The sequence below is a fragment of the Chenopodium album genome, chromosome 6 (assembly GCF_948465745.1).
Source record: "Chenopodium album chromosome 6, dcCheAlbu1.1, whole genome shotgun sequence".
NCBI lineage: Eukaryota > Viridiplantae > Streptophyta > Magnoliopsida > Caryophyllales > Amaranthaceae > Chenopodium > Chenopodium album.
Window position 1 is genome coordinate 35,532,112 of NC_137839.1, and position 23,146 is coordinate 35,555,257.

The following is a 23,146-nucleotide window of genomic DNA, read 5'->3' on the forward strand; positions in this document are numbered from 1 at the left end:
AATGAAGTTCATCCCAACGAGATGGCTTCCAGATAACCATTACGTCTTCCAAGAGAAGATGTCGGCGGTTGTCGGCCTCATCCGAAAGCACAGAGGCGGTAAGTATTTTCGGCTGGGGCCGAGGACTTGCATTATTTATTTTCTTGTTGCTTACTTTTGATGTTCATTCCCTCAGTCTAACCTTCGTTACGCCTTTTCAGAGCTGAGCGAGGCCACCTCGGGTATCGACTACAATCGGTTGGGGGTGAACGCTGAAAGGGTCATTTTAGACCGAGCTCCGGCGATCACTGCTCCGAAGGACCGTCCGTTGCATTTACATTCAACGGGCCTTCAGATCGAGGCTGCTGCAGATTATACCAAGCAGAAGCCTTGGTGGGAGAAGCGGGATCCCTTGAGGCCCCTATTACCCGAAGAAGCACAGGCTGCTCAGCTGAAGACGTGACTAGGGCGATTAACTCCTTCTCGTGCTGCCGAGCAGGGTACTTCTGCAGCCGAAGCTTAGCTGAGGGTTTCGGTGAGCTCCTTAGCTTTTGTTTTGTTTTTGTTGTTTTTTTTTTGTTTTTTTTTTTTTTTTTTACTCAAGCCTTTACTGCCCCCCATTTCTGCAGTCTGAGGAAGGAAGCGGAAGGAGAGAAGGGAAAGCTCCTACTCGTCCTGAAGATTCGCCTTCATCTGAATCTAAAGAAAAGGACGAACAACCCTTAGCCAAGAGGAGGAGGAGGATAGCAGTGCTGGGTCCTCGTCAGTTTCAGACGGGGCTGATGCCTACTGGAGGCATACATATAAGGGAGCCCGATGAAGGCAAAAGCTCGCCGAGGGCTCCCCCTCCGCCGGAAAACCCGCCTCCTCGAACCCCTCCTCCACCTCCCGAAACTCAAGAAATGGAGGTGGACCAGAGAACTCCTGATCCGAAGGCAGGGGTTCAAGGAGAAGATCTGAACCAAGGGAGTGCTGTAGGGCACTCTACTGAAGCCGCTGAGAAACCCACTGCTAAAGGTTTCTCAGGCGATATTGAGAGGGAGGTTGACGCCTTGATCCGTCAACCCGAGCCAGGGGAGGAAGAAGAGGTCATTATTGTTGACCCGGGTAGGGACCAGCTGGGTTCCACCGAAGGGGAAAAGAGTAATGAGCCGGATAAGGCTCAGGAGGTTCCCTCGTCTTCCTTTCCTTCATTCCAGACGCTGAATTCTGGAGACCTGGGTTTCTCGGCCCCCCACATCACAATCCCCGAACCAGTTGGGAACGTATTTGGGGCCATAACCGAGAAGGAGCTGCAGGCTACTTCGGCGACCTTACTGGTATGTCCGAGGTAGATCGAGCTAGGGTGTGGTCGCTGAAGGCCACTGCTGGAATGGGTGAGTCTAGCCGAAGGGTCCCTGACCCTGACAGAGACAACCAGCGATTGCTGATGCAGGTACTTAACCGTTTATTTTTCTCCTCTCCTAATTCAGCTCTTCAGCTCAGAGTTGTTGTTTCTGTTTGTGCTTTCTCTTTTTTTTTTTATTTTTTTTTTACTGACGTGCTCCTGCAACCAGATTGTGCACAATCAGACTCTCAGTGTAGAGCTGATAGACACCCTTCAGGACAAGCTGGAGCGTGCCTGGGAAGACACCAAAATTGCCCAGGAAGAGGCAAATTTGGCAGAAGCAGCAGGCTGCTGAGGAGAAACAGGCGGCAGCCGAGAAGTATGAGAAGCAGGCTGCCCAAGCCCTTCAGACTTTCTGCCACGCCATGGAGACTGAAGTCTTCCCCAATATAATGGTCGGGGAGAAAGTCATCAACGAGTTTGGGGCTTTCGACATCCCTAGCTTCAAGGCAGCCATCTCACGCCGAGTGGCTGCCGAAGCAGTTGGGCAGGTCCAGGAGGTGGAGCAGAGGATGGCTGCTGAAGAAGCTCATCAGGCCAGGGACACTCAACTATCCTCTGCTCAAGCTGCTGTTGAGGATCAGGATCAGAAGCTGAAAGGTCTGGAGGATCAGCTGAAGGCTAAGGAGGATGATCTGACCCAAGCGAAGGCCGAAACTTCAAAGGTTCAGTTGGATCTTGACGAGCAAAAGACTTCTTCCTCCAAACTCTCTGAAGAACTAGAAGAATCTAAAAAAGATTTGGAGGAAAGTCAAAAGAAGTTGGCTGATGCTGAAGCCCTGCTCCGGGTTCGCCTCTTCACCCAAGAAGAGTATGAGATGGGTTATACAAATGGGTTTAGGGTGGCCCGGAGGCTGGCTCTCCATGCTAAGCCCTCGCTGGATTGGGCTAAGTGCGCGCTCTGGGTTCAGTATCCCGAAGATCCACATATGAAGTATCCCACTCCTTTTGAGTTCGAGATTCTAAAGGCTGAAGCAGCCGAGGAGGAAGCCGAGCGAAGGGAGATGGAGGCTGAACAGAGAGCTGCTGATGCCCAGACGAGAGCCCAACCTGCCTCTTCTGCTGCTGGAACTGAGGCTGCCCAGGGACAGGCACTGCTGACCAGCCTGACCCTCCGCCTGAAGCATAGGAACTCGGGCAGTCGTCTTCAGAATCTTGCGGATCGACATGAGCTTAACTTTAAACTTGCCGCTTTTTGAATCTCTTTTTGCCTTGTTTTTTGCTTCATCTTGCCTTGATGTACAAACAGTTTACTTTTTGTCTTTCTACGTATTTCGGCAGCTGTTATTTTCCGCTTGTGGGCGGCTGCCGATATTTTCTTTCTCGTTATTTAAACACTTATGTTTGTAGCTTGTAATCCGAGCATGATTTCCATTTATGAATCTGACATTTTCCTCTTATTGCCTTGCTTTAAACTTGCATGTTTGAATATTTGGCTTACTTTGAATGAGAGTCCATTTTTTTTTGAAAATTGCTAAGTACAAAGCTTCAGCTTCGAGGCCTCAGCTGAGGCAGTCTGCACTTGTGGTGCCTCTTGCCCCCCTAGAGATTTGAAGACTTGATCTTCAGATTTCTGGGATCATTTTTCTTTTCCTTGTTTATTTTCTATCAGTTATGCTATTGCTCTTAACTTTCTGTCTATCTAAAAAAATGGATATTTCAAACACAAGGCCAGCTGAAGGCAGTGTTTCAAATAATGGCTTTCTAGGATATAGGGCTCAGTTAAGGCAATATCCCAAATCTGTCCATGGACTCATTGCCTTGTAGAACAAGTCTTACTGAGGTTTCCACCTCAGCTGAAAGACCAGTGTTCTTTAAAAAGGTGAGTTTATCGGTAATCCGAAACCTGGTGCCCTGTGGGCGAAGGTTTCAGACAGGGCCGAAGGAAACCCTTAAAGAGTAGATAGAATTAAGAAAAAATGAAAGAGTAAAGATTGCAAATGTTTGTAGAAAATAGTGGCTCGGAGGCCTTTCATTAATAATTTAAAATGTACTTACAAAGATTGTTCTGCCCCGAAGGGTTTACACATGATATTTCTTAAGTACATCCGCATTCTAGTGGTTTTTCAGCTCAGTTCCATCCAACTGCCGAAGTCGGTATGTTCCCGGCTGAAGCTCATCATAGATTTCGTAGGGTCCCTCCCAAGCAGCTGAGAGTTTCCCATGAATTCGGCTTTTCTGAACCGCAGCAGCATTCCGAAGGACGAGGTCTCCGATTTTGAGAGGCCTTGCCTGAACTCTTCGGTTGTAAAATTTGATGATTCTCTGCTTGTATGCAGCCATTCTGACTCAGGCCGAGTCTCTTAATTCGTCAAGGAAATCGAGAGATTCCCTCATAAGTTGCTCATTCTCGGCCGAGAAGTGGTGCACTCGCAGGCTTTCAGTGCCAATTTCCACTGGGAGAACGGCTTCGGCACCATACACCAATTCGAAGGGTGAATGGCCTGTTGCTTCTTTTTCGGTTGTCCGAAGGGGCGAGAGAGTTCCTGGGAGCTCCTCCAGCCACTTGGACTTTTGATCCTCAACCCTCTTTTTGAGGGCATTCAGAATCTGTTTATTTGCAGCTTCGACTTGTCCATTACTTTGCGGGTGGCATACCGCTGAATATGCCAGTTTGATGTCGAACTGATCTGTATACCGCTTCAGCGGCAAATTATCAAATTGCCTTCCATGATCAAAGAAAAATACTTTCGGGATGCCGAAACGAGTGATGATATTCTGCCAGATAAATTTCCTGACAGTTTGCTCTGTAATGTTCGATGCTGCTTCGGCCTCAACCCATTTACTAAAATAGTCGACACCGACTATCAGCCACTTTTTCTGGTACGCGACATCCGGAAATGGGCCAAGGATATCCAACCCCCATTGGGCAAATGGAAGTGGACTTAGCACGGGCTAAAGCTCCTGGGCTGGCTGATGGATGACTGGTGCGAATTTTTGACATTTTTCGCATTTTCTGACCAGCTCCTTAGCGTCTGAGATCATGGTAGGCCAATAGTACCCTGCCCTTAATGCTTTGTGGGCTAGGGTCCTTCCCCCAATGTGGTTCCCACAGATGCCGAGGTGGATTTCCCGAAGGATATAATCTGCATCTGTCGGCCCCACGCATTTCAGCAACGGGGCTGAGAAGGATTTCTTCAGCAGTTCCCCCTTGAAGACAATGAACCTTGAACCGGTTCGCTTCAACTTAGAGGCCAAAATTTTGTCTTCAGGAATTTCTCCCCGAAGCTTGAAAGCTAGGATGGGATCCATCCAACTTGGTTCCTGGTCAACGCAGCACACTTCAGGTGCTTCGTCGACACTTCTTTCTCGTCGCACCTCCACATAAACAGATCGGTTCAGCTTAGTGAGAGTTGAACTAGCAAGTTTGGAGAGTGCATCGACTTGTGCATTCTGACCCCTTGGGATCAGCTGAACTTCATAAGTTCTCAGCTTTGCAATAACTGATTTGATCTTGGCAAGGTATGATATCATCGAGGGCTCTTTGGCCTCGTAACTGCCACCAATCTGATATGCAACTAGCTGAGAGTCTGTCCTCAGACAAATATGCTCGGCTTCCAATGAGATGCACAATTCTAGGCCGGTAATGGCTGCCTCATACTCGGTTTCGTTGTTCGAAGCTTTGAATGAAAATTTCAGTGCATACTCAAAGGACTTGCCTTCATGAGAGGTTATAACCACCCCTGCCCCCGAACCATTCACGGTGGAGGATCCATCCGTGAAAATGGTCCAGGTTTTCTTTTCATCGTCTAGCGTCTCCTGGTACGAGCATTCAGCCAGGAAGTCCGCCAGAGCTTGAGCCTTTATGGCTGCTCTCGGCTGGTAGCTGATGCTGAACTCTGTGAGCTCGAAAGCCCATTTGGCCAGCCTACCAGATTTTTCAACTTTGCCGAGAACCTTTTCCAGCTGCTGATCGGTCAAAACCACTATCTGATGACAATCAAAATAGGGTCTTAACTTCCGAGCAGCTACCACCACTGCATAAGCAACTTTTTCGAGTAAGGGGTAGCGGGTCTCGGCATCCGTCAGAGTGTGGCTGACGAAGTAGATCGGTTGCTGAATTTTATTTTCTTCCCTCAGCAGCACGACACTTATGGTGGCTGGGCTGACAGCCACGTATAAGTACAGGGACTCTCCCTCTACTGGGCTAGCCAGTGTTGGAAGCTAATTTAGATGCTCCCGAAGCTGCTTGAAGGCTTCTCTCTGCTCGTCCTCCCAAACGAGCTCTTTTGTTTTCGGGAGTTTCAGGGCTTTGAAGAAAGGTAACCCCTTATCCGAGGCTCTAGAAATGAACCTCGAGAGGGTTGCCATTCTTCCGGTGAGCCGCTGAACGTCCCTCTTTGTCTTCGGCTCGGGAAGATCGAGCACTGCCTACACCTTAGCGGGATTGGCATCAATCCCTCTTTTGCTGACCATGAACCCAAGGAATTTCCCTGACTTTACGCCGAATACACACTTCTTCGGATTCAGCTTCATCTGGTGCTTTCTTAGAGTGGCGAAAGTTTCCGCCAGGTCCTTAACATGGTCTTTGTCTTTTTTGCTTTTGACGATGGAATCGTCGACATAGACTTCCATGTTTCGGCCTTTTTTATCGGCGAAAACTTGGTCTACCAGCCTTTGATATGTTGCCCCCGCATTTTTCAATCTGAAGGGCATCATTTTGTAATTGTACACCCCGGCGTTCGTGACGAATGCCGTCTTTGCTCGGTCGTCGGGGTGCATGAAGATCTGATGATACCCAGAAAATGCGTCCATGAAACTAAGCAAAGCATGGCCGCTTGTCGAATCAACTAGCTGATCGATCCTCGGCAAGGGATAGAAATCCTTTGGACATGCCTTATTTAGGTCCGTGAAGTCAACGCACATTCTCCAGGTGCCATTTGCCTTCTGAACCATCACCACATTGGCCAGCCATTCTGGATACTGACAGGGTTCGATGAAGCCTGCATCCAGCAACTTTTTGACCTCGGCTGCGATGTCTCGGTTCTTATTTGCGGAGTAATTTCGCTTCTTTTGCTTAACTGGCCGACACGTTGGGTCGACGTTAAGCTTATGAGAGATGAGGTCTGGACTTATCCCGGGCATGTCAGCTGCCGAGAAAGCAAACACATCTTGGTTGTCCCGAAGGAGTTGGATGAGCTCAACGCGGACTTTCGGATCAAGATCTAGCCCGATTGTAACGCATTTTTTGGTGTTTCCTTCGGTCAACTCGACCGTTTCGGTCTGCTGGTCCAGCTCCATTGCCGTGGGGCTGGACTCTTCGTTTTCTGGCCTGTTGTCTATGTCCGCAGGGGTTCCAGATTTTTTCTTCTTCGGATGGCTCTCTGAGTCTTTCGGCTCAGATGATGAGCTAGCCTTTTCTTTTACTGACCCTTTTTCTTTGTCCAGGTCTCCTTGAGCCGAGGCACTTAGGCCTTTCGGCTTCTTCGCGCTCGGCTTCCTATCTTTCTCCTCCTCATCCTCGTCGTCATCTTTTGTACGACTGGTGGATGGCTTGAGGTAGTTGCACCTTCGGGCCTCCTTTTGGCTGCCCTCGATCCTTTCGGGGTAGCCAGCATCCGAGACATAGATCATCAGCTGGTGGTATGTTGAGACTACCCCTTGGATCTCGTGAATAATGGGTCTCCCCATGATCACGTTGTACACAGAAGGAGCATTGATGACCAAGAATTCGGTCATGACGTTCCTGGCTGCCTCATCACAACCGATGGTGACAGGAAGTGTTACCTTCATGTCTGGATAAGTTGAAGCCCCATTAAATCCGGATACCGGGTAGGGTACCGGCGTGAAGTGCTTGGGCTTCAGCTTGATTTGGTTGTAGGCCTTTTGGAACAAAATGTTTGCTCCGCTGCCGCCATCAACAAGAACCTTGCTGACGTCGTGGTTTGCCACCGTGGTGATGATCACCAACGGGTCCTCATGAGGGTATGTCACCCCCCGACAGTCGGCGGATGTGAACGTCATGTTCGGCACCGGCGACTGGGGCGGTTGAATACTAGCATTATTCACCTGATAGATCAAAGCCCTAAGGTGACGTTTGTGCTCCCTCCGAGAACATATTCCTCCCGAGATAACGTTAATTGGAGGAAATTTTCCCTCCGCATTTTTGCTGTTCTTTTGGGGGAAATCGAGTTATTGCCGAGAGTCCTTTTCGGATTTCTCAGCTTCTTTTTTCTTGCGGTGATCCGCGATATATTTTTTCAGATATCCATTCCGGACCATATCCTCGATTTGGTCCTTCAGCTGGATACACTCCTCAGTGTTGTGTCCCGGTGATTCATGGAACTCACACCACTGATTCTTATTTTTGCGCTGATACCACTCAGGGAGCGGTCTCGGCTTTCTATAACTCTGCTCTTCCTTCGTCACGCTATAAATCTTAGCGCGCGGAAGGGCCAGCGGAGTATAAGATTCATATCTCCCCGTGAAGGGAGCTGATTTTTCCTTCTTCGGCTCGTTGGCCGAAGATTGTTCAGAGGCTTTCGCCTTACCCTTCGTCTTCTGGCCTTGGCCTTTAGACGATTGTTTTTGCTTCCCACCCCCAGATTGGGGTTGGGATTTTGTTTTGTTCCACTCTTCAGCTCGGATGAATTTATCCGAGGCGTTCAAAGCCTCCAGCAGGGTCTGCGGGGTATGCATGACCATGAAGTCAAGGAATTTTCCAAGCTGAAAGCCATTCTGCATTGCAAAGACGGCTAGCCCTTGGTCCATCTGAGAAACGCTAGATGACTCGTTACTGAAACGAGTCAGATAGTCTCGGAGACTCTTGGTCTCCCCTTGCTGCAGGCCCATGAGCTCTGCAGTGGTCTTCTCTCGGCGGTGTGCCATGGAAAATTTGCTCTTGAACTTGGTGGACAGGTCATCCCACCCCGTTATAGAACCTTCCTTTACTTCCCTTGGAGATCTACGCTTGCGCGACCCCCTTGAGAGTGGTGGGAAAATATTTGCACCAGGTCACTTCGAACCTGGGGCAAAGATGCATGTGCCCCTCATAAGAGGCAATATGGTCCTTCGGGTCCGAAGTCCCATCGTATGTAATGTGCGACGGGATTTTAACCGTCGGCACATGCTCTTCCAGAATCCATTGCTCGAATGGAGAGCTGGTAGGAAGCATTACGGCCTTACCCTTGTTCCTGGCCGAAGGGACCGCGCTCTGCCCTCTTAGAGAGGTAAGAGTGGTTTTCTTCCCTGGCTGGGAAGTTCGGGCCTCGGCTACAGGGAATGAGAGGCAGCTATGCACACTCGGCTCCTTGCCACCGAGTCGGTCAAGGACGCTTCGGCGAACAGTCTCTGGCCGAGAGGCAGAGCTGATGCTTTTGTGAGTTTCTGGCCGAGAGGTATAGGATCCTTTGAAAAAGTGGGGGTTCTTTTTCCTCTCTTTTTCAGTTCTCCAAGTGTCCTCTTCCCACTCTTCCAGCTCCCTGAAGGAGGGAGGTTTATCCCCATCTTTGTCGAGCTTCCTCCACTGATGCCTGGTATGCGGAGGAGTTCGGTCACGAGGAGGAGGCATGCTTTGTGCTTTCATCGCTTCCATGAGCACCGCCAGCGCTCTCGCCACCTCTTCCGAGCTAGGCCCCGTTAAAGGGGTCCTCGGCTGAGTGTGAGAGTGAGAGTGGATGCTCAAAGGTCTCCTTTGAGGCACTGACTGGGTCCTACGATCGGACTGACTTTTGTTAGACCGAGGTGGACTCGGTCTATGATGATATTGGTGAATTACGGGAGAAAGGGAATCCTCCCGGTATGCTTCTCCCGAACTGGCACCCTTAGAAGAGTTCCGGTCCGGAGAAGGTGATGGTGTAGGAGTCTTAGGCCTTTCGCCTGCTCCTTGACTTAATCGTTTGTTCTTGCGATTCTTAGCCACTGTTACTAAGATTTTTGCAAGATGATTTTGATTGGCTTAAAGATTTTTTTTAAAAGTCTTCCCCACAGACAGCGCCAAATTGTTTCGGGTGAAAACAATGGGACCTTGTCGAAGGTCCAAAGAAGTGGATGAAGACTAGTCCGGTCCAAATGATGTTGGGCCAAAGGTTTCCTGCACAGCAAACACACGTAAAACTGGCCTCGGGGGTGGATCCGAGGAAGACCCCTCCGATGCCGAAGCCAAACAGTGTTTATAGAGAGAAAGATATGCAAGAGAATTAATGCTTGAGGATTTAATGTGTATGAGTAATAAATGATGTAATTGAAGGCTTTTATACCTTAGCATACAAGGAGAATGGATGGGCCGGATATCACATGGGCTGACCATGATGACTTGGGCCATTGGCTTCATATTGACTTAATGTTAACTTGGCAGGATGGAGGATTGGGCCTTGACCTTGGCATATTGAATCGTTTAATGACTAGGCCCAATTGGCATAATTGGACCCAAACAGTAAGAATTTTGAGTTTGTTTTTTGATCCCATGTAAAAAGAGATGGTAATACTGTGGCTCATCATCTCTCCAAGATAGTGCCCTTTTAGGTGACGAACAGGTGTAGGAAAATCATTGTCCCTCCGATGTATCCTCATATATTCTAATGGACAAGTTGTCCATTGATTAATAAATATGCAGTAGTCCGATTTCCTTGAAAAAAAAATATAGATACCTCATACCTAAATTACTCGAACTAAACACCCAAAGAACAATTTCATTTATTTCCACCCAAACCAAAAATTATGAAGCAATGTATAATTGCAAGATATAGACCTAAAGTTTACTAAAGGGGGTGTTTGGTTCGTAAACTGGTATAGGGTTGGAATTAGGAATGAAACCATAGTGGTATGAGTTTGGAACTTGATTCTTAATACCATATGTTTGGTATGCTTATGGAATGCAATTTTATCTTTTTATTAGATACCTAAAAGTATTATGGGAATGAGCCAAACCCACCTCCCCCCCAAGATTTCTAAACCTTATACCTTGGGGTTTGAGGTAAGGGTGGCAATTGGGTCGGGTCGTGTCACTTTCAGGTTCGGGTCAGTTCGGGTTCGGGTTGAAAACCCCCAACCTGAACCTGACCTATTTAACTTTTCAGGTCAGAATTCTGAACCCGGACCTGATCTTTTGGGGTTCGGGTCAACCCGATTACAACCTGAATTTATTTACTTTTATTTTTTATATGAAAAAATTAAGATGATAATTGTAAATTTTACTCAGATTTGTCTTCTTAGTCTTCAATTCATTTATTCGTCAATAAAATTTTACAATTACTGATGGTAAAATCTAATACAATGTACTTCATTTTAATTTTCTCAAAAAAAGAAGCACTTCAATTTAAAATGGAACTTGACAAAGTACAAGTTTATATGAAAATTGAAGTTACAACTTCAAAATAAAGTAAAATAAGGCTAATATTTTTTTTTTTTTTTTTTTTTTTTTTTTTTTTTTAGAAAAGTAAAATAAAGTTAATAATATCAACATGAAGTGTTAATTACTTTGAGGTATGGGTTTGAAACTCTTAAAATCATAAAACAAACATAAGGTATGAGTTTAAACCATTCTAAACCCTTACCTTATACCTTAGTTATGTGAACCAAACGCCAAGAGTGCTTACCATCTTCTGGGTTTGAAGGAAAACGAGAAACATCAGAGATATAAGCAACTTTGCATTTGTCACCAAACATAAAACCTAGAGCAACATAGTCTTCACCATGCATCACCTGCCATAGTTTATTTTTTGTTAAAATTCACTCTAGGAGGAGGCGATGAAGGAAAAGAAGAACAAAGGAAAATGGAGGAAAATAGAATATAATATATATATTTTAAGGGGAGTTTTTCCTCGAGTTCTTAAAGAACCACGTAGGATTTAGTTTTTTTAGCCCGTCATGTAAGATTATAAATTTAAGTGGTAGCCAATTAAATAAGAGATTAATAATTTCTTTTACAATTAAATAATTTAAATGCCACGTAAGTAAAATTGACGAATGAGATTTTAAAATTTAAATTAATTAAATACAAAATATTATCTTTTGAGATTAGGAATTTTATCTAATATTTTAAAACTAATATAATAACAATTTTAATCACATAAAAATGAAGAAAAAAAAATTAAAAAATACTAACAAACCGTGCATCGCACGGGCTTAATCTAGTGATTTGATTTGTTAGTTGAACTAACAAAATTGATTTGGACGATTCTCTTTTGGAAAAATTGCCCGGAATAATCCCACCTTTGGGGCGTCCGCCTAAAATAATCGCACCTTTGGGTTATTTTTTAATAATCCAACCTTTATATCCAATCCGCTCAAAATGTTCCCGGGTGACCTTGAAGAGGTAATTTTTTTTAAAAAAAGAAATAAATTATTTTACACTTGTCACAACTTGATTTGTTTAAAAAAATTTTTTAAAAAAGTAAAAACTAATAATAAAAACCCACCACCACCTAACTACCTAAGCCACACCATAGCCACCACCATTCCCCACCACCACCCAAACCCAGACCTCAGAACCACCAACCCACCTAGAAACCGACCGAGTTCCCACCACCCCAGAAACCGACCGAATTCCCACCGTCCACCGCTCCAGAAATCGACCGGGACCCCACCCCAGCCAAACAATCCCCATAACCACCTTCAAAAAATTGAAAACCCCCCAAATTGACCTGAATTGAGGTCAGGGAGGAAGGCGCGATGGGAATGGGGGACAGGGAAGATCGGCGCAACTGTAAAGATGGGAAACGGGGAGGGGGTTGGGATCGTGATAGGATCAGGAAACAGAAAAGCTCGCCTATGCCTGGATTTCGTGGGGAAGGGAGGGTGTTGATGGTTCAGGAGAGGGGTCGTCGCGACGCCAGCGCCAACGCTTTAGTTGGAGTTGGGGGTTGGTGCTTTCGTGAGGAAGGGAGGGAGACGGTTGTTTCATGAGGGAGGGAGACGGGGGGTTTAGGCGCGCTGCCGTCGCCAGGGGGGTCTGGGTGACCGGAGCCACTAGGATGGGGTGTCAAGGGTGGCAGGAAGGCTTGGGATGGTGGTGGTATTTAAATAACTATTAAATTTATTATTATTTTTAAAAAAAAAAAATTTTAACTTTTTCTAAAATTTTTATTTTTTTATTTTTTTTTGACAAATTACATGGCAACATGTGTCAAGTAGTAGGTGAGATTATTTTGAGCGGATGAGCCAAAGGTCTGATTATTCCGGGCAATTTTTCCTTCTCTTTCTGTACCTTAATTAATTTTCCTCATTCTATATGCTCTGTTATATATTGTATAGTTGTGTTAATTGCGCTTAAGTCCTAATTGGAATTTAGGTTACATCATATATATATACCTGCTGGTTATGCAATACATGGTTAAGGAAACCCATTTACACAAAACTTGGCATGGTATTAGAGCCCTAGCAGCCTAGCAAACTTATCAAATCTACGGAAATTGTCTCCTTAATTCATTTTCATTTCTCCTCCTTACCATCTAAATTCCATTATCCAACCACATGTTTATCGTCTAAGATATGTAGTGAACTTGAAGAAATATACGAGTAACAAAAGATTGCTAACACAATCTTCAAAAGCAATAAAAAATAAAGAACTTACTGGTAATGGATAAAATTGCAGTCTAGAAGCAATGAATGACTTTTCAATATTATTTTCAATGACTTTCCAATCTAGCAACGACACTTTTTCAGTTGTTGTGTTCTGCTTAACCGCTGTCTTGGACAGGTGAGGAAACCTAAGCACAACACTGCAATAAACAAATAAATGGAAAAAGAGAATTACAGTCAAAATCTTGAATAACAGCTGCATTATACAATTAAACACGAAAGGATGTAAACGACCACCCCAATCATGAATCGCATAAAGGTATGATTCTGTCAGTCATTTATAGAGATTAATGGCAAATAACTTTTAATCAACATAACTAGCATGGATATGTAAAAGAGACTAACGAGAAAACATTGCGCAATTTACTGGTGATGAACTTATTTCTATTATCTGAATGACTATTGTACTAAGACTCAAATGTAAGATAATCAGGCTATCAATAGAGTATCTGATAGGAAATTTCCATACATATTAGCTGTTGAAATGTTTGCATAAGACAATCTGTAATGCTCAAATGCTCCAACACCAACTAAACCAGATTTAGAAGACTTGAGTATAGAAGTATAGTAAATATTTTTTTTTTGGCAAGTGCAAGGATGAGATAAAGTTTCATGTAGAATTAGAATTTCAATGGTTTGAGTCTTCTAGATTACCTAATTACACTTCATTCATGTTGTGCATTTTTTTAACAGGTAAGCATTTAAACACGGGATGCCCTAATTTCTCATAACATGACATTTTCGTAAATAAACCAACTTTATTCAACATTATTCAACCTTAATCCTTAGTCTTGTTAACACCTCTGTATTCACTTAAGTTACATAGAGTCATAGATTAGTAACAGTTATGTAGCTAAAACATGCATTAATTGGACTGCTACTTAACCACTAATTTGACAACATAGATATATGAATGTGTTGGCATGGGCTTCTAGTTCAACTGCTTTACTGTTTTATCAAAAGCATAAATTGCTCAGACATACAGAGATTGCCATCACATTACGGAAGAGAGGGTGTCGAGCACTTTCTGAGTTAACTTGGCAGAGAGGATGGTGATCTAACATGGTTAATAAGTTAAGTCCCATCTCGTCTAATGACTAGAAACTAGGTTGTGATAGTTACAAGGGTGAACCACATTGAGGATATTCAAATAGAAGTGGATATGTTTTAATCATGTTAAATTCATTAGGTATGCAACTCTATTCTATAAGAAAATGAAAAGTAACTAAATAAAAACACACACACACGACAGTTTCAGTAGGCAACACCAGCAGAGACTACAGAGCAATACAAGATGTGGCAGACGATATTGCAAGGCCACAACAGATAATACTGTTTAACAAAATATTTATTATGCTAACTAATACTACTGAATACAACATTACAGTTGATCACATGTTAAAGGCAGTCAATGGAACTAGACACAATCACATCAATATAGTACCGAGAATTCAAAAACAGGACATTTATTTCTTATAGGCAAAGGGTAAGGTACAAGGCCTCAATTAAGAGTGCAGAATCACTACTTAGTCCCAAATTAGACAAGTAACATACATACCTATCAACACATTCTTGAGTGGCATAAATTGGAATAATATTAACATCGTGATTGCATATAGATTGCTTCATACAATATAAGTCATCAAGCCCATGGACTGCATCAGCATGCTCGTGTGTCAATATAACCTGCAGTTTTTTTAGATAGTACTTAAGTGTTTGCCAATGCCAGTGCTCAAGACCGTAGAACTGCATTATCGAATATTGAAGGAAACAACTCAATGTGCCCTTGAGGCCTTGAATACCCAATAGCACAGTCAAGTAAATCATAATTTCCCGCTCAAAAAAAAAAGAAAAAAAAAGTAAATCATAATTTAAAACAAACAACTACCACCAAAGGGGAAAATATGTGTAGAATTGTATAAACTTACGGCTTAACCTTTCATTAATCGGGGCAAAACATATATATACAATGCTAATTCCTAGAATTACCTTAATTAGGTTACTAGAAATTAGGAAACAATATAAAAGATATATCCTACCAAAATATATCCTCAATACCCCCCCTCAAGTTGGAGCACTAGGATCATAAGTGCCCAACTTGGACAAAACATGATCAAACTGTGACTTCCCTAGAGCCTTTGTGAAAATGTCGGCCAACTGAGTAGTCGTAGGAACATAAGACAGAGTAATCAAGCCTTTAATAATCGCATCTTGAACAAAGTGACAATCGACTTCAATATGCTTGGTCCTTTCATGAAAGACCGGATTATTTGCGATGTGCAAAGCAGATTGACTGTCACAAAATAACTTAATTGCCTTTGGATGATGCACACCCAAACTCAACAACAACCCTTAAGCCACTTGAGCTCACAAGTGGCGGCATACATAGCCCTGTACTCGGCATCACAAGAAGACGTCGCCACAGTTGGTTGCTTTTTAGTCTTCCAAGAGATAGGCGAATGACCTAAAAACACCAACCAACCTGTGACAGAGCGACGAGTTAGTGGACAAGCCGCCCAATCCGAATCACACTAACCCTCCAAAGTGAGATCACTAGTAGCACTGAACAAGATACCCTGACCCAGAGTATCTTTCAAATAACGAACAACACGAAAAGTGGCTTCCCAATGCTCAATGCGCGACTCTTGCATAAACTGAGACAAGATATGAACGGAGTATGCTAGATCTGGTCTAGTTACTCCTAGATAAATCAAACGACCAACAAACCTACGATACACTTCCGGATCTGCAAGAAGATGACCTGTGGTACGACCAAGTTTGTGGTTTTTCTCCATGGGAAAACCACTCGGCTTAGCCCCTAACAAACCTGCTTCAGAAATAATATCTAACGTATATTTTCGTTGACATAAAAATAAACCTGAAGCACTACGAGCAACTTCTATGCCCAAAAAATATTTCAAAGAACCTAGATCCTTCATTTTGAAACAATCACTAAGATAAGCTTTGAAACCAACAAGTGTAGCGGAATGATTTCTAGAAATAATAAGATCATCAACATATACTAAGACATTAATCTGAAGTGTGCCTTTAGTATATGTAAAAAGAGAATAATCAGAGTAAGATTAGATGAAACCGTACCCTTTCAAAGCCGTTATTAACTTTGCAAACCAACACCTCGGCGCTTGTTTCAACCCATATAAAGACTTCCTCATATGACACACAAGTGAAGGATCTTCACCCTCAAACCCGGGAGGTAATTTCATATAAACCTCCTCATCAAGGTCACCGTGCAAGAAAGCATTATGGACATCCATTTGATTTAGTTCCCAATTTTTCGATGCTGCAATTGCAAGAAAAGCCCGAACCGTGGTCATGTTTGCAACTGGAGCAAACGTTACACCATAATCAATGTCTTCCTGCTGATGATTACCAAAAACAACCAAACGGGATTTTAGCCGTTCAATATCACCATTAGACAAATATTTTGTCTTATACACCCATTGACTCCCTAAAGCACGTTTACCAGGAGGAAGGTGCTCTAAGGTCCAAGTGTCGTTATCTTCCAAGGCTCAAATTTCTTCCTGCATAGAATGTCTCCAACCTTCATGTTTCATGGCCTCTCTAAAAGATTTTGGATCATGACCACCAACAATAGCTGCCAGAAACTTACAATAATTCACAGAAAACTTGTCACAATTTATATAATGTGCTAAAGGATAGAGAGTACCTGAAGGAGGATTGGAAGACAGAGTGCAGGGAGACGGATTTTTAGCAAACATTGAGTGAGTCACATAGTCACGAAAACGAGTCGAGGGAATCTTCTCCCAGAAACCACGGCCCAAGAGAGCCGTGTCATGAGGCTGCTGGGCTGCGGAGTTTCTGTCCCCCTCGGCAGTCCCAGCCAGCTGCTGCTGGTGATGCTCGGCAGTCCCAGCCAGCGAGTCGTGTTGTTGCTGCTGGGCTGCGATACTGGCAGTCACACCAGCGCCCACTGGCTTCTCATCTGCCTGGCTAGTGTGCTGCTGCCCTGCTGTTCCAGCACCCGCAGGCTCCCCATTGACGAGCTGCTGGACTGGGGCAGAACGCGTGTCCTCGGCCACACTAATATCACCATTATTAGCACCCAAAACATCATCATTGCCATCATTACTACCCCACAAATCAAACTCCACAAAATCATCATGAATATCATAATTCGACTCATAAATTTGTGACTCAATATTAACATCTTCCGGAGTAGCAAACGGAAACACATTTTCCACAAACTTGACATCCCAAGACACAAAGAAAACCTTCAAATCAAGATCATACAAACGCCATCCCTTTTTACCAAACGGGTAACCCACAAAAATACACTTTCGACTCCGACTAGCAAATTTATCTCCATTTGTTTTCTGATTATGAGCAAAACACAAACACCCAAAAGTACGAATGACATCAAACAATGGGGGTTTATCAAACAAAATTTCGAATGGAGATTTATTGGAAAGCGAAGGAGTGGGGGTTCGATTTATTAGATGAGCTGCGGTAAGAACGCACTCACCCCAAAAATAAATTGGTAATTTTGCTTGAAATCTCAAAGCTCTCCCAACTGACAAAATATGTTTGTGTTTTCTCTCTACCCTCCCGTTTTGTTAAGGAGTGCCCACACAAGAGGTTTGAAAATAATCCCAATAGTAGCAAAATAGTCATGCAAACAATTAAACTCTATACCATTATCACTTTGCACAACTTTAATGTTTTGAGAAAATTGTCGTTCTACCATAGCAACAAACATCAAGAAAGTACAAAAAACCTCAGTTTTATCATTCAACAAATAAACCCAAACAGCTCTAGAATAGTCATCAACAATAGTAAAAAAATAACGAGCTCCACACGCGCAACATGTCGATACGGGCCCCACAAATCACAATGTACTTTCTCAAAATTTCTAGATGCTTTATTGTCACTTAGAGGAAAACTATCTCTAGGATGCTTAGCACGCATACATACTTCACATCCTTTATTTAAAAAAGCTTTACTACTAACTGTAGGAAGTAACTTAACTACTTTCTCGAAAGGATGACCCATACGACGATGCCACAACTCCAACTCTAAATTTGTAGCAATAGCACTCACATGATGCACCGAATCTGATTTGCTAAAGTAATATAATCCGTCCCTCCTAGTTCCCGTTCCAATCAGCTCCTTCGTTTGGTCATGTATAGCACATGTATAAGAGTTAAATTAGACAGTACAATTAAGATCATCATTGAGTTGAGAAACAGAAATCAAGTTACAACTCAAATTAGGAACATAGAGGACTCCTGTGAGAGTAATTTGATCGGACAAGCATACAAAGCCAATAAAGGACGACAAAACTGTGTCACCATTCGGTAACCCAACCGGACATTCAAAACTTTTTGTGTCAAAAAGCTAACCTTTTTCACCAGTTACATGATGCGTAGCTCCTGTATCAATTATCCAAGAGGTATCATCAAACTTACCACTTAATCGATTGTCAAAAATTGTAGCATTACCCATCAATCCCGTAATTGCCTTCCACTGTTCATTGGAAAATAACCTACCCGAAGCTAAGGAACTAGAATCGTCCATGCTCGAGCCACCTGTTACAGCATTTTCCTTCACCGAACTGCTACCACGACCACGCCCAGCCATAGCCTGCCCCCCTGACTGCTAGCAGCGCCTTCTGGCCAACCGTAGCGATCGTAGCAACGATTTTCTTCGTGCCCTCTCTTTTTACAAAAATTGTAGATTTTATCGGACCAGGACTTTGCGGTTTCGTGGCCCACCTTCTTACACTTCTCACACACCGGCAACTGCCGGTCAGAGCCACCACCACGTGCCCTCCCTGCACCAGTACGGACAGCGAAACCTAGAGCAGGGGAGGGGTCTTCTTTCTGGCGAGAAAATCCCTTGACTTTCTCGTCTTGCGAGACTCGCTGGTATGCCTGATTCAAAGAAGGCAGAGGGTCTTGTGAAAGCTGGGCAGATCGAGTAGGAGCATAAAATTCAGAGTACAGGCCAAGCACAAATTGTTGGAGACGATCTCCATCACGCCAATCAGCGTGTTGACGTCCCACATTACACGAGCACTTTCCACAGTTACAAGCAATTAAGGGTTCAAGTTTATCAAGTTCATCCCACAAAACAGCCAATTTGCTATAATGTACAGCCACAGTCATGTTTTTGGTTTGCTCACAACGATTAATGTCAGATTTAATCTATTGAATTCCAGGGCCATTAACAAGACAAAAACGCTCATGTAAATCATCCCACAACTTCTTAGCATCATCATAATGGGAAAGCATAGATTTTACCTCGGGATCGATTGTGTTCATGAGCCAAGAAACCAACATACAATGGATTGTAACCCAATCATCCTTCGTACACGGCGGATCGAAGGTGGTGATACTACCATCAAGAAAACCAAATTTCCGGCGAGAGCATAAAGCAATTCGCACGGCATGAGACCAATCATGAAAATTATCTAATTTGAGACGTTGTGAGGTAATGAAATCCCCGGGCAGATCTTGCGGTCCAAGGTAGAAAGGAGAATTGGATTCAATTTTTTGGAGGTGGCGGTAGAGGATTATCTCCGATGGCCATTGTTGGTGTTTACAGAGAAAATAAATCAAGACTCTGGTACCATGTAGAATTGTATAAACTTACGGCTTAACCTTTCATTAATCGGGGCAAAACATATATATACAATGCTAATTCCTAGAATTACCTTAATTAGGTTACTAGAAATTAGGAAACAATATAAAAGATATATCCTACCAAAATATACCAAAATATATCCTCAATAAAATGGTTTAGCAAAATATTTTCGAAATTAAAGTATAAGCCTATAAGGATAGAATTAGTCCTACAATTTCCCCTTCAAAATTTTGACAGCTTTGATTTTTCTGCAAGAGAAATATAAGACTATAAACTCACAGAGTCGACTTGAGGAATTTTGTAGTGTGTGAACCATCGAAGAACTTGTTCTCTGAAAGTCTTACCCACATCGATTATAATATACTTGTGCTCACCATTAGCTTGACCATAATCAATGAGCAAAGATGTGTTGCACCTGTACAACAAAGAGTATTTTTTAGCATTTGTTAGCGAATATACATTAACGTACCTACCTATCTTGAGCAAGATCTCTTATAAATTTATGACGGTTGTTCTTATTGATCATCTACCCGTGAAAATTTTCACCGTACACCCCTAAATTGATACAGAAATTAACCATACATCCCTAATGAAAAATAAGATAAGTGGAATTTTATTAATTATACGTCGAAATCACTATAGATCTCTACCCTCATCCCCAAAACCACTTTTATCCTTCTCCAGCCTTCGAAACCACTCTAAATCTTCATGATGTCGGTGGTTTCAGGGGTAAAGGAATGTATTTTGGGTGGTTTCGGTTCATAATTAAACATAATGATTAACGAAATTAACAATCATTAGTCATCAAGGGTATATGGTGTATTTTTGTGAAAAATCGGGAGTATATGATGAATTTTTAAAAAAGTTCAAGGGTATATGATGAAAAACCAAAAATTCAAGCTAGGGCATATGATGAAAAATCCGTAAATTTTAATATATAGCTTATGTATTACTCCTTATATCCCTATTTATTTGTCGCAAAAGGACGTTCTCGGTATCCAAAACGCGTTTTAAAACATATAACTTTATTTCTATACACGTAAAAATTATAAAAACTTGACATTAATAAAAGGAAAATTTATAATCCCAACTTTGCTCAATTCGCTCAAAATAATTTCAACTTTCGATTATTTTTTTGATAATCCGAGAACTATAATATCAATTTGTTTTTAATGGTCCTAGGTGACCAGTAACCTGCTAAACATGTAATTTTTTTTTAAAAAAAAAATTAATGTACAAATGTTATCATTTTATTGATAAAAATAAATTTTATTAGAATTTATATTTTTTTTTTTGAGGGCTAATTTATATTTATACTATTGGTTTAATTATTTAATTAATTAACTTTAAAAATAATATTTTTTATAATTTAAAAAACGACCAACCCAACCACTTTCACCACCAGTCCGTTAGCCCAACCTGAACCCTAACCCCGACTGCCGTGGTCGGCTAGCTAGCCCTCTCCCTGACTTGCCAGCGCCCATCTCGCCGGCTCATTACCCTTCTCCCGCCTGCGAAACCCACCGTACCCTACGCGTCTTCTTTTCCCGTTGATTTTCGATCTGGGTTGTTTTGGGTAATGTTTAAGATTTTTGGGGCCGACGAATTAGGGAATAGGGTCGTTTAGGGGAGGCGTTTCGGGGAGGGAGGGCGTTTATGCGTGGATCGGGTTGACAAAAATGGGAGGAGCGAAGGTAGCGCGTCTGGTGGGGGAATTTGGGGAGGGGTTGTTCATGGAAAGGAGCGAGGCGGGAGATCGAGGGATGGTGAGATTGTCTTCACCGGACAGCTTGCTAACATTCTCACTAAGGCTTTGCCTGTTCATCACCACACTTATTTGAGCTCCAAGCTTGGTTTGGTTGATTCAACCACCTCAAGCTTGCGGGGGTATTGAAGATGGAGAATATGCTCAATTATTTCCTCCCTGAGTTAGCATGATGTGCCACCTCATCAAGTAAGTTTTAACTAACTATTCTGGAAGCTTCCTGCATTGATGTGATTATCCTTTGGCACGAGTTTGCTATGAGTGCTGACATCATACACATTGTAATAGCTAGTATAAAGTTCTGTTCAGGTCATGCATTTGTAATGCTCACAATATTCTTCTTTCTACTTTTCAACAAACTTCAATACAAATTATTTACTCCAATATTGTATTATACATGTTTATAAATCTATATTATAATTTAAGAGTCATTTTTCCAACTTTTAACCACATCACTCCAAACTATCAATCCTTAAATTTTGTTAATTTACATTTTTTTTTTTAAAAAAAAATTTTAAAAAAAATCCCTCATAACTTCATATTTTATAACTCCCACTAAACAAATTCAATAACTTCCTCTATTATATTTACAAAAATAAATTAATAATATCATAGTAATATATATATATATATATATATATTAAGCCCGTGCGATGCACGGTTTGTTTGATTTTTTTTAAATAATGTTTTTTTTGTATTTATGAGCCTAAAATTTGTTATATATTTTGATAAAATTCCTAATATTAAAAGATAATATATAATATTTAATTAATTTAAATTTAAAAATCTCATTCGCCAATTTTGCTTACATGGCATTTAAATTATTTAATTCTAAAAGAAATTAATAATCTCTTATTTAAGAGCCCTTTCTCTAAATAATGTTGGGAAATTATCTAATTCCCAAATTACAGTTACTCTTTTTTTAATTCCTATTATACCGTCCACGTCAGCTAAGGAAAACAAACCGATTTTTTTTTCTCGGTCCAGCAACAAACCGCTACTTCAAGTAGCGGTTTTAATTTTGTAAACCGCTACTTCAAGTAGCGGTTTCTAATATGTAAACCGCTACTTCAAGTAGCGGTTTTCAGTAGCACACCGCTACTTGAAGTAGCGGTTTTCTAATAAACCCGTTTTTTTTAAAATTCCCACTGAACCGGTGACGTGGACGGTATGGTGGGAATTAAAAAAAGACTAGCTGTAATTTGGGAATTAGATAATTTCCCAACATTATTTAGGGAAAGGGCTCCTTATTTAATTGGCTAATAGTGTACCCGTGCAAAATGCACGGGATATATATTATATTAGAGAAATATTAAATATATAATATATTTAAAATATGGGAAGTTGATTTTGATGTTAACTTAGACCTTATTCTTTTGAGTTGTTATTGTTTGTTGTGTACTTGTGGTTTGATTTGCTATGCTGAAGCCTGCTTAGCTATACCACTAAGTATTAGTAGTACGCGAACACTCGTTCTGTCTTGCTGACATTTCTCTTCTCTGTTGAAATCTGATGTTCTTTGCTTTACTTAAAAGAACATGGTCTTACTCTTACCGGTGGCCACACAATGTGGCCAGCTATTATGGGATTTAGTTTGTCAAAGTTATAGAGGTTACTCGTTCAGTATTATAGGGGTTAATTACTCGGTTAGTGACATAAGGGTTGTTCTATCAATGCTCTAGGAGTTACTTTGATATTTTGCAAGCAGTTATTCGGCGAGGCCAGTCACGCAAAAAACGTGATGTACATTTTTTTGTGTTAATGATTAGAGAAGATTTTTTTGTGTTAATGATTAGAGAAGGATGTTGTTTAGAGGGTTGTCCCTAAAAAGTGTATATAATTGAAGGGTTGGGGTTTTTGAGTGCTATGAT

At 42.2% G+C, this 23,146-nt stretch overlaps 1 protein-coding gene across 2 annotated transcripts in view; it reads right to left on the minus strand.

Moving 5' to 3' along the window:
* Positions 1-23,146, minus strand: part of LOC145634824 (putative hydrolase C777.06c) — a 45,100-nt gene that overhangs the window by 17,795 nt on the left and 4,159 nt on the right. For both annotated transcript variants that reach the window (XM_081686182.1, XM_081686181.1), the window contains exons 2-5: positions 19,790-19,925; positions 14,445-14,572; positions 12,879-13,026; positions 10,903-11,008 (exon numbers count right to left, since the gene is read on the minus strand). In XM_081686182.1, the coding sequence (XP_081542308.1) occupies positions 10,903-11,008; positions 12,879-13,026; positions 14,445-14,572; positions 19,790-19,925 (518 nt within the window). The remainder of the gene's footprint in view (positions 1-10,902; positions 11,009-12,878; positions 13,027-14,444; positions 14,573-19,789; positions 19,926-23,146) is intronic.